This window comes from Myotis davidii, unplaced genomic scaffold, assembly GCF_000327345.1.
Source record: "Myotis davidii unplaced genomic scaffold, ASM32734v1 scaffold290, whole genome shotgun sequence".
NCBI classification, from domain to species: domain Eukaryota; kingdom Metazoa; phylum Chordata; class Mammalia; order Chiroptera; family Vespertilionidae; genus Myotis; species Myotis davidii.
The window spans coordinates 14,150-25,413 of record NW_006285049.1 but is presented as its reverse complement, the minus strand read 5'-3'; the positions used below and the strand labels follow the sequence as shown (position 1 = coordinate 25,413).

General features: G+C 44.9%; 1 protein-coding gene across 1 annotated transcript in view; it reads right to left on the bottom strand.

Moving 5' to 3' along the window:
• FAM186A (family with sequence similarity 186 member A) overlaps positions 1–11,264 on the bottom strand; it is a gene marked incomplete at its 5' end in the record, with an annotated part of 29,431 nt that overhangs the window by 11,548 nt on the left and 6,619 nt on the right. Inside the window, 4 exons of the mRNA XM_015558550.1 lie at positions 1,507–2,469; positions 2,578–2,915; positions 3,141–4,660; positions 4,693–7,713. Coding sequence (XP_015414036.1) covers positions 1,507–2,469; positions 2,578–2,915; positions 3,141–4,660; positions 4,693–7,713 — 5,842 coding nt within the window. The remainder of the gene's footprint in view (positions 1–1,506; positions 2,470–2,577; positions 2,916–3,140; positions 4,661–4,692; positions 7,714–11,264) is intronic.

The following is an 11,264-nucleotide window of genomic DNA, read 5'->3' as shown; positions in this document are numbered from 1 at the left end:
AAGGTTAAAAAAAAGGGGGGGGGATAAAAGAGCATAGTAGTTTTCTACATATGCAGAAAATGTTATGCATATGCATTAGTAGCCCTGGGGAAGAGGCCTAAAGGCTAGGATAGGATTATTAGGGAGACTTCTCTTTATCTCATTTGAACTTTTAAAATATTGTACCAGGTGAATGCCACTTATTTTTTAAAATTTAAATAAAACTAAGGAAAAAAGACATAAGAGAACTGGAGATTGACCAGGAACATGTTATTTAAAATTCTCAAATAGATTTTTAAAAACTAGGAATATTCAGTTTGGAAAGAACAAACTAAAGACAAATATAGAGTAAACCATTTTCCAACAAATCTCAATTTAAGCTTTGAAATTAAAAGTTCTGATTATATCTTGAATAAGTCTTTCTTTTGCACCTTGTTATTTCAATCCTTAGTTATCAAATGAATTCTGTCCTCAAAAATGTAAATTTATTGAGAACAGGGTACTTCGTTTTATTCACTGCTATATCCCTAGCAACTAAAACAATGCTTGGCACATTGGAGGCATTCAGTAAACATGTGGTGAATAAATAACATAGTTCTTCCTATATTTAATGATAACCTCTTCTATTATAGGTTTTAGTTTAGCTTCTTGTAATTTAAGGTTAAAAAGTTTCCCCAAAATAATAGGTTCATAACCTCAAAACACAAATGCTAAGGATGTCAGGTCAGTTGACAAAGACTCAACATCATGAAAATAAAACTGCAATAAATAACATGGAATAGAAGTGACTCATCAGTCGGGCTGAAGAGGGGTTTTAAGGGCAACAGCTGTTTGGTGTAAAGTGTAAGAAAGCGGTTCAATTTTTTTAAATATATATTTTATTGATTTTTTTAGAGAGAGGAAGGGAGAGGGATAGAGAGTTAGAAACATTGATGAGAAAGAAACTTCGATCAGCTGCCTCGTGCACACCTCCTACTGGGATTGTGCCCACAACCAAGATACATCCCCTGGACTGGAATCGAACCTGGGACCTTTCAGTCTGTAGGCCGACGCTCTATCCACTGAGCCAAACCGGTTAGAGCTATTTGCAATTTTTAAAAATCAGGATGAGGATCTGTTTCTTTCAGGTCACTCCAGCAGTCAAGTTGCCATGGCAACACCTTGTACATAATCTGCCATCTCCCATTTTAGGAATCATACATCTTCTGGTGAGCCCAAGATGATGTAAAAAATTCAGAATAACTGGAAACATCTCTAAACTTTTGAAGTAGATATTATTATTATGGGGATCAGTCATTATCCACAAAATTTACCTTGGCATATGAAATAGATCATATTATATGATATTTATTTTCTAAAAAATATCTCCTTTTGCTATCTTAAATAGGCTTCCATCCCATAGACCTACCATAAGAGAATCTTTTAGAACAACTGATCTGATAAATATGAATATACTTATAGGGCAACGTGGGAGCATATTTGAAATCAGAGCTAAACCAGAAATCAATGTGTAATAGTTACATCTACCTTGCACGCTGGATCAGCCTATAGGCAATGTACTTGCGGAATAGGTATCCCAGTCGAACTGTGTCTGTATGAAGTGTCTCAATTATGAGATTTCTAGCTGTTGTATGTAGCTCTGAAGGGTGTCCAGAAGTTTCTGTGGTCTGATTTAAGAGTACCAGGTTCTTCCTTTGAGCCTTCACATCAACAAAATACCTCTGCTCTTTGAGCTCTTGGAAAGAGGAATCGGGTATCATCATTTTGAGTTTCTTGGTACCTGAAACTGAAGTCAGTACGCAGGGCTTACTGATAGGGGGAAATCGGGATTTCCAGTCCCATTCGGAAGGTGAAATCTGTGATGTTTTGGGTAGTTGAGTAGTAAGAGGAGGCAGTGATGTTATAGGCTTCATGAGAGGGGGCAGGTCCCCCTTACCAATGTAAGGAGTTTGTGATACTGGTGTCCTATACTTGGTGAGATAGGGCTGAAATGTCCTAACTTGTTCCATAGTAAAAGAATCTCGGAGTTCCTGGATTTCTTCAGAAGTATCAGAGACCTCTGATGTTTGGAACTTCTTAGTGGTGAAAGGGGCTTGTGGTACCTTGAAACTTGGAGCACCGGGATGGACCAATGCTGATTTAGATTTCAGAGACAAATCTTTTGGGGGCTTTGCAGGGGTTGAGGGGGCCCGTGGTGGTGGGGGGTGCCCAGGGGTGGGAGAGATCCGTAGTGGGAAAGCTTGCCCAGGAAAGGTCTGTGGTGCCGGAAGCTCCCCAAGGGTAGAAGGGGCTTGTAGATAGGGAGATTGCTCACAGGTGGTAGGGAGCTGAAATGCCTGGGGCTGCTCAGAGAAGGTGGAGAGACCAGATTCCATGAGTTCCCCAGGGACAGAAGGGGCCCCAGGAATCAAAGGCTTCCCAGGAAAGAGAGGAGCCCAGAGACTGGGAATCTGTGAAGAGGCAGGTGGAATTCCAGATATAAGAGATTGCCTGGAGGCAAGAGGAAGCTTTGATATCAGGGGTGACTGGGGCGTCAGAGAGTCCCTAGGTATGAGGATCTGCCTAGGGCTAAGAGGGGAATCCCGTGTAAGGGGCTGCCCTAGAGTGGGAGGGGTCCCAGATACTGAAAGCTTCCCAGGGGTAGGAGGGACCTGTGGTGCTAGGAACTTCACAGGGGTGACCTGACCCTTAGAAACCAGTGTCTGTTTAGAGGAAGGAAGCTCCCTAAGGAAGCTCCCCTTCCCTCGGGATTTCCCAGAGACAAATGGGGCTTGGGTCAAAGGAAACCCTGATGCCTGCAAAGAAGTAGAAGAGACCTTAGACCCAGGGGTCCTCTCATCAATAAGAGCAAACGGTACCAAGGGCCAGCTAGCTCTTGATGTAGTGGATTGCCCAGAAAGGAGAGGAGTCTTTGATTCTTGAAATGGTTTCAGAGTGGAAGGGGCCAACCTGGTGGACAGCTTAGGCATGTGAGGAGCACTTGGTTTGATGGATTTATCAGGAATGGAAAAGATCCCAACTTCCTGGGTATGTCCTGAAGAAGGACCAGCCCAGATTTGTGAAAACTGCTCATTAATGGGAGGAGCTCTGGGTTCTAGGCTCTGCTTAGACATGTGAGTAATACCCATGGGCTGGGCCTGTCCTGGGGTGAAGGGAGCTCCCCAAGGTTGAACTTGCTCACGGGTAAGGGGAGATCCTAAGACATGGGCTTTATCTGAGGTGAGAGGGGCCCCCAAAGACTGTTCATGCCTACGAGTGATAATTGATAACCAGGCATTTGGGATTCGCAATGCCTGGGCCTGATTCAGAGTTAAAGGAGTGCCAAATGACTGAGCCTGTTCGACCCCCAATGCTTTGCCCTGCTTAAGAAAAAGAGTGTGTGATACTTCCTGAGCCATTTCTGGAGTGATAGCGATCCCCAATTTCCAGGCCTGTTCTGCAGCGAGAGGGGTCTCTAATGCCTGAGCCTGGTCAAGGGTAAGTGGGACCCCCAATACTTGTTTCTGCTCAGGGGTGAGGGTAATACCCACTGCCGGGGCTTGTTCATTGGTATGTGTGATACCCCAAATCTGCGCGTTCTCTGGAGTAAGAGTGAACATCAGTGCCCGTGCCTGTGCCTGTGCCTGTGCCTGCTGTGGTGTGATAGTAACTCCCAATGCCTCATCCTGGCCTTGAGTGATAGGGACACCAAGTATCTGGGCCTGTTGAGTAGTCACAGGGATCTGCATTGCCTGGCTCTGCTCAGGGGTAAGAATTGTGTCATGTGCCTGGGCAGGTGCCTTTAGAGTCTGGCCCTGGATAGGAGTAATATGGCCCCTCAATGTCCCTTCTTGCTGGAGAATGACAGGAGCTCTCAATGCTTGGACTTGTTCATGTGTGAGTGTGACTCCCAAACCCTGGGATTTTTCAAGAGTGAGGGTAACCATCAGTGCCTTGAACTGCTCATGGGTGAGAGTGATGCCCTGTGCCTGGACCTGTTCAGGGGTGAGAGTGATGCCCAGTGCCTGGACCTGCTGAGGGGTGAGAGTGATGTCCGGTGCCAGGGCCTGCTGAGGAGTGAGAGAGATGCCCAGTGCCTGGACCTGCTGAGCAGAGAGAGGGATGCCCTGTGCTTGGGCCTGTTCAGGGGTGAGAGTGATGCCCTGTGCCTGGACCTGCTGAGGGGTGAGAGTGATGTCCGGTGCCAGGGCCTGCTGAGGGGTGAGAGTGATGCCCGGTGCCAGGGCCTGCTGAGGGGTGAGAGTGATGCCCGGTGCCAGGGCCTGCTGAGGGGTGAGAGTGATGCCCGGTGCCAGGGCCTGCTGAGGGGTGAGAGTGATGCCCGGTGCCAGGGCCTGCTGAGGGGTGAGAGTGATGCCCGGTGCCAGGGCCTGCTGAGGGGTGAGAGTGATGCCCGGTGCCAGGGCCTGCTGAGGGGTGAGAGTGATGCCCGGTGCCAGGGCCTGCTGAGGGGTGAGAGTGATGCCCGGTGCCAGGGCCTGCTGAGGGGTGAGAGTGATGCCCTGGGCCAGGGCCTGCTGAGGGGTGAGAGTGATGTCCTGTACCAGGGCTTGACTAGGGGTGAGAGTGATGGCCTGTGCCAGGGCCTGCTGAGGGGTGAGAGTGATGTCCGGTGCCAGGGCCTGCTGAGGGGTGAGAGTGATGCCCTGTGCCAGGGCCTGCTGAGAGGTGAGAGTGATGTCTGCAGGGCTTGACTAGGGGTGAGTGTGATTCCCTGTGCCAGGGCTTGACTAGGGGTGAGAGTGATTCCCTGTGCCAGGGCTTGACTAGGGGTGAGTGTGATTCCCTGTGCCAGGGCTTGACTAGGGGTGAGTGTGATTCCCTGTGCCAGGGCTTGACTAGGGGTGAGTGTGATTCCCTGTGCCAGGGCTTGACTAGGGGTGAGAGTGATTCCCTGTGCCAGGGCTTGACTAGGGGTGAGTGTGATTCCCTGTGCCAGGGCTTGACTAGGGGTGAGAGTGATTCCCTGTGCCAGGGCTTGACTAGGGGTGAGTGTGATTCCCTGTGCCAGGGCTTGACTAGGGGTGAGAGTGATTCCCTGTGCCAGGGCTTGACTAGGGGTGAGAGTGATTCCCTGTGCCAGGGCTTGACTAGGGGTGAGAGTGATGCCCAGTGCCTGCGCCTGCTCAGGAGAGAGAGGGATGCCCTGGTCCTGGTCCTCCTCATGAATGACAGTAATGGACTTTGTAGGAAACTGTTCAGGAATAGAAAAGGGCTCAGGTGAGGAAAACTGTGTCGGGGTGGGAGGAATGACTAGTTCGGAGCGCTTTTCATCAGCAAGATTCCCATGGAACTCTTTTTTTGTGCGTAACAGTAATGCACGTTTCCATGTGTTCTTCCACCTGGGAGTCAATCTTATTGAACTGTAACTTAACACAGTTTCTAGTTCTTCAGGTCTTTCCTCCTTAATCTTCAACTGCTCCTTTGCTTTCTTATGCCCCTGACTTTCATCGTCTCTTCCCTTTCTCTTTGGCTTCTGCTTCTCTTCCTCTTCCTTCCAGCTACTTTCCAGTTCCATATGTTTCACTTCCTTCTGAAGCTGCTCCATCTGCTGTCCCTTCTCCTTCTCCAAGGACACTCCTTGCTCTTTCATTTTTTGCCTCCATGCTTCCAGGTGCTGCTGCTTTTGCTTCTGCTCTTCTTCCTCTTCCATTCCCTTTTGCTTCTCATCTTGCTCAGTCTGCGTTTGCATCCTCTGTTTTTGATATTGCTCCCACACTTCTTCCTGCCACTGATCCTGCTTCTGTTGCTCTTGCTCTCCTTCCTTCAGCTGGAGCTTTTGCAAATCCTTGTGTATCCTCTGATAGCTCATCTTCCAGAGATTTCTTTCTTCTTGCAACTGGTGTTTAAGATTCATATTAAAACTTTCTCCTTGAACCTCTAGCAAATATTCCTCCTGCCTCTGTTTTTCCTCCTCCTTATGGTCTGCTAGTGAGACGACTGGAGCATCTATTTCAGTCAAGATCTCTTGTGTTAAATTTTGTACTACTGGGTCCATGCTCTCAGATGAGAGTAAGGAGCTAATTTCAGACGTTGGACTAACTGGCTCCTGTAAATGTAGTCCTGGCATAAATGAGACTCTTGTTTGTTTCATTTGTTGCTCTCTAATTTGTCCTGCTTTTTTAATGTCTTTGTATTTTCTCAAGATTTTTGCCACAGCTCTAGCCACATTTTGGAAATATTCTTCCATTTTTGCCTTTATGATTCCTAATTTTTCAACTTCTGCTTTTTTTAATAATAACTCTTCTTCCAGCACAATCTTTTTATCCAAAGGATTTTCTGTGTTATCAATTTTCTCTTTTAAGAAAGACATTATGGCGTTGTGAAATTCATCTAGATTAGCCTGTTCACTTTTGCCCTCTGGACTTCCTAGAACTGTAGAAGATTCTGAAGTCTCTTTAGTTGTCTTAGATTGTGATTCAACAAGTTCTTGAGACTTGTCCTTCTTGGTAAAGACTGACGTGTCCTCCTCTTCAGTTTTTCCTTCTTTGCTTGTGGTAATTTCTGAAGAGATTTGATGTTCCTTTCCTTTTATTTGTACTTTCTCAGAGGATTTATCAGGTTGGGTTGACCCAAATGGCACTGCTTGGAAACTCAAAACACTTTTACTCTCTTTGGCCATTAACTCAGTGGTGGATTTCTTTTTGTGGTCTGAAATAACTTGGCATTTCTCAAGTATATATGCAATTTTGTACTTCCTGAGTCGTTCCCACTTACTACTTGTTCCACTTTTGCCACCTTGGCTCTTTGTGTCAGTAGAAGGGAAATTAGAAAGATCATGTTGACTTTTTGATTCAATGAATGGCTTTGATTTGGCTATAGAAAAGGGCTGTATTTCTTGACTCGTCTTTCGCTGTGCTTGTAGATCTAAGTCATAGTCCACTTTGGTCTTTGAGACTATTTGTTTACTTGTCTGATTACTCAGATCTGATCTAGAGGTCTCAAACTCATATGGGGTTTTTGTGATCTTCCTTTTCTGTGATTGATACTCATCAGTCCAACCTTTCTGATAGATGTCACCTTTCTTCAGTGATATCTTATCTTCAGTGATATCTTTGGAAGGTATTTTGGGGGGTTTTTCAAGTAAAGGGAATTGCTGTTCAATTAAATCTGGAGTCATTTCAACTTGGGCTGTATGTGAACTTGCTGAGTCCCACTTTAACACTGAGCCTTGGGTCTCCTTTCTTTGGGCCCCATCCATTCTATTTTCAAATTCTTTCATCAAAATATTGTCCATACTCGCTGCTTCATCAGTCATGCTAAAGCCCATGGATGATTTTGGAGAAAACTCATATAACACCTTCACGGTTGATGTGGGCGATGCTTTGAATTTAATAAAGTGCTCATATTTTTCTTCTGCTTCTTGAAGTTTCCGCTGAAGCCTTTCATTTTCTTCACTGAGCTCTTGTATTATCTGCAGGGAGAGCTTTTTACCACTTTCCTCACTTAAACATATCTCAGGATGGAGGTTAATAATTTTTGCTTCATTATTTAGTGAACTCAACGCTTTAGAAAGGTTTTCTATTGTCGATGCTATATAGTTAATAGCATTATTTTCCAATTTATTGAACATTGTAGTATCTATGAGTTCCTGTAGCATGGCTTGAATTTCTGAAACCTTTGTATTTGTTGCAAATTCATCACCAATCATCTGATTTGGTGTTAAAGCATGGACTGTTGCAGGTCTCTTTATAACTCTTTCTTTCCAAGATTTCCATAGAGCTTTTCTAGATGCTAGAAGAAGAAAAACCATAAAACACAAATGATGAGATTGTATTTCTTCTTTTGTGTTGTGTCCTATCTATGGGTAAGCCCAAGGAAGTCAGAATAAATTAACAGATAGCTGAAGAAGACAATTATGATGATAATTGCTCATCAAATACAACATATCAATAAAGATATGGAAATTAGAACAACCAAGTGGAAAAAAATAGAGCTGAATAGTATAATAACTAAAATGAAAAGTTAGCCAAGAGGGCTCAAAGTAGATTTGAACTAACAGAAGAAAAACCAGAAAGCTTGATGCTACATTAGTAAAAGTTGTCTAATCTGAGAACATGGAGAAGAAAGAAGAAAGAAAAATGAACAAAGCCTCAGAGACATGTGACACACCATTAAGCATACTGATGTACAAATAATAGAAGGCCCAGAACAAGAGGGGGAGGTACATTAAAAGTATTTGAAGAAGTGCCCTGGCCAGTGTGGCTCAGTTGATTGATCATTGAGTATTGTCCCATGCACTGAGAGGTTACCAGTTGGATTCCTGGTCAGGGCACATGCCCAGGTTTTGGGCTCAGTACTGAGTAGGGGATATTCAGGAGGCAGCTGATATGTTTCTCTCTCATCAGTGTTTTTCTCTATCCCTCTCCCTTCCTCTTTCTCAATAAAAACATATTTTTAGAAAAGTATTTGTATAAGCATAACCAATGGACACAGACACCAGGGGTGTGAGGGCATGAGTGGGGGGATAAGGATACATATGTAATACCTTACTAAATAAAGAAAAATAAATTTTAAAAAGGTATTTGAAGAAGTAATGGCCAAATCATCCAAATATATATACATATACATATATACATACATATAATGGCCAAATCATCCAAATATATATCTAGAGATATTAGAGATCTAGTTTCAGAGGGAAAGTTTCTCTTTTTAATATGTTTCTATTGATTTCAGAGAGAGGAAGAGAGAGGGAGAGAGGTTGGGAACATCAATGATGACAGAAAATCATTGTTTGGCTGCCTCCTGCCCACCCCTCACTGGGGATCGAACCCACAACTCGTGCATGTGCCCTGACTGGTAATTGAACTGTGACCTCTTGATTCATGGGTTGACACTCAACCACTGAGCCATACCAGCTGGGCAAATTATCCAAAATTTTATGAAAAACATTAATTTACACATTCAAAAACTCAGCAAATTTTAAGTAGACAAACACAAAATAATCCATACCTAGACACATCATAGTCAAACCATTGAAAGCCATACAAAGAGAGAATCTTTAAAGAAAAAAGAGGTGGTAAAAAAAAATCTATACTAATAAAAGGGTAATATGCTAATTAGACTGGATAGACTGGACACCTTCCAGACGTCATTCTGGACATCCTTCCTGGCAAAGCCAGGGCCCAGGTGAAGCCACCCGGGGTCCCTGGTGCCTGTGGCCAGGCCAGAGGGAGGGAAGCCCACGTCCTGGGTGCGGGGGCCAAGGCAGATGTGGTTAGGGGCAATCATGCAGGCAGGCAGAGAGGTTAGGGGCAATAAGGCAGGCAGAGGCAGTTAGGAGCAATCAGGCAGGCAGGTGAGTGGTTAGGGGCAATCAGGCAGATAGGCAGGCGAGCGGTTAGGAGCCAGCAGTCCTGGATTAGGAGAGGGTGCAGGCTGGGCTGCGGAAGCCCCCCACACCCATGCACAAATTTCATGCACTGGGCCTCCAGTAAATAGATAAAAGGGTAAAAAAGGTGGTGATGGAAAAAAATTAAAATAAACAAGATAAAATAAAGGCACAAAATATAGAAAAATGACTCATCACAATCAAAAGAGACTAATCAAATACAGGAGAACTACAGCTGACTCTTTATCAGAAAAAATGGAGGCCAGAAGGCATTGGGATGGTATATTTAAAGTACTGAAAGAAGGAGGAACCAAGATGGTGGCATAGGTAAACACCTGAACTTGCTGCCTCACACAACCACATCAAAACTACAACTAAAAGACAAAACAGATATCATCCAGAACCACAGGAAAGCTGGCTGAGTGGAAGTCCGACAACTAGAGGGAAAAAGAAAAGCGCATCTAGACTGGTAGGAGGTACAGAGGTATGGAAGAGTGGAGGTATTGAGGCATGCAAAATGGGCTGGCAACTGGCTACGCTGTTGTCTTTTTCAATTGGGAGGGAAATACAAACTCCCAACTGCTCTGAACTCCAGTTCTGGGTGAAACTCTGGAGACCCAGACTCATACAGGGAGAAACTGGACTGTCTGGCATCGGGCCAGAAAGCTAGGGCGGAGCTTTCTGCAGAGGTGTTTGCAGTGATCATTGTTCCTGCACAGGGCTGTGGGACACAGAGACCCAGGGACCTAACAGGGCAGGGCCAATGAGCAACCATTGCTGTTTGCACCGCCCATGATTCCCTGAGACCCCACCCCACCCAATTTACAACCCCACCCAAGCTGTACACAGAGGCTTTTGCATATGAATGGCCCGGCCTTTTGCAATCTGAAACCTAACAAACTGCAGCTGGGTCAAAGAACCCCAGAGCTTCCAAAAGAAGGCCTAAGGCTCATCAGCAGCCTGCATTGCTTCACAGCTGCACCTCATCTGTGCACCTCCAAACCCCAAACAAAGAGGAGGAATCTGAAGATCTCTCTGTAGCTCCTGATGGGTGGCCTCAGGCAGTGGTTGACTTTACACCTGCTTGGAGATCCAAGAGCCAGTGTGCCCAATGGTGAGAGTGAGACCACACCAGATTATAACTCTTCAGATCCATAAGAGACACACTCAGGGGGCAGACTCAGTGAGCACCAGAGCCCTACTGAAACAAGTCCTGCCCCCAAAAGGTGTTTGCAGCACAGAAGTTCTCCCATTGTAGACAAAACTGGTCCTCATAGCCAATTGGTCTGGAGGTCAATTCCTCCCAATGATACCAACAGCAATCAAGGCTTAACTATAACAAGACTATGCACACAGCCCACAAAGGGGTGCACCAAGAGTGTCCACCTCCAGTGACTAGGGAGGCTGAGCCACTGGGCCCTATAGGACACCTAGCACACAAAGCCACTCTATCAACACAGGGAAGCAGCCAAAATGTGGAGACAAAGAAACAGGTGACAAATGACAGAAATGGAGGAAAGCAAACTACTGGATATAGAGTTCAAAACTACGGTTATAAGGTTACTCAAGAATTGTCTAGAAACCTCCGAGAAATTTAGTGTGACCCTTAAGGATATGAAAAAGGACCAATTAGAAATTTAGCATAGATTGTCTGAAATAAAGAATAATATGCAGGAATCCAGCAGCAGACTAGAGGATCCCAAGAATCAAGTCAAAGATTTGAAATACGAAGAAGCAAAAAACACCCAACCAGAAAAACAAAATGAAAAAAGAATCCAAAAATAGGAAGATAGTGAAAGGAGCCTCTGGGACAGCTTCAAGCATACCAACATCCGAATTATGGGGGTGCTAGAAGAGAGAGAGCAAGATATTGAAAACAAACCTATTTGAAGAAATAATGACAGAAAACTTCCCCTACCTGGTGAAAGAAATAGACTTACAAGTCCAGGAA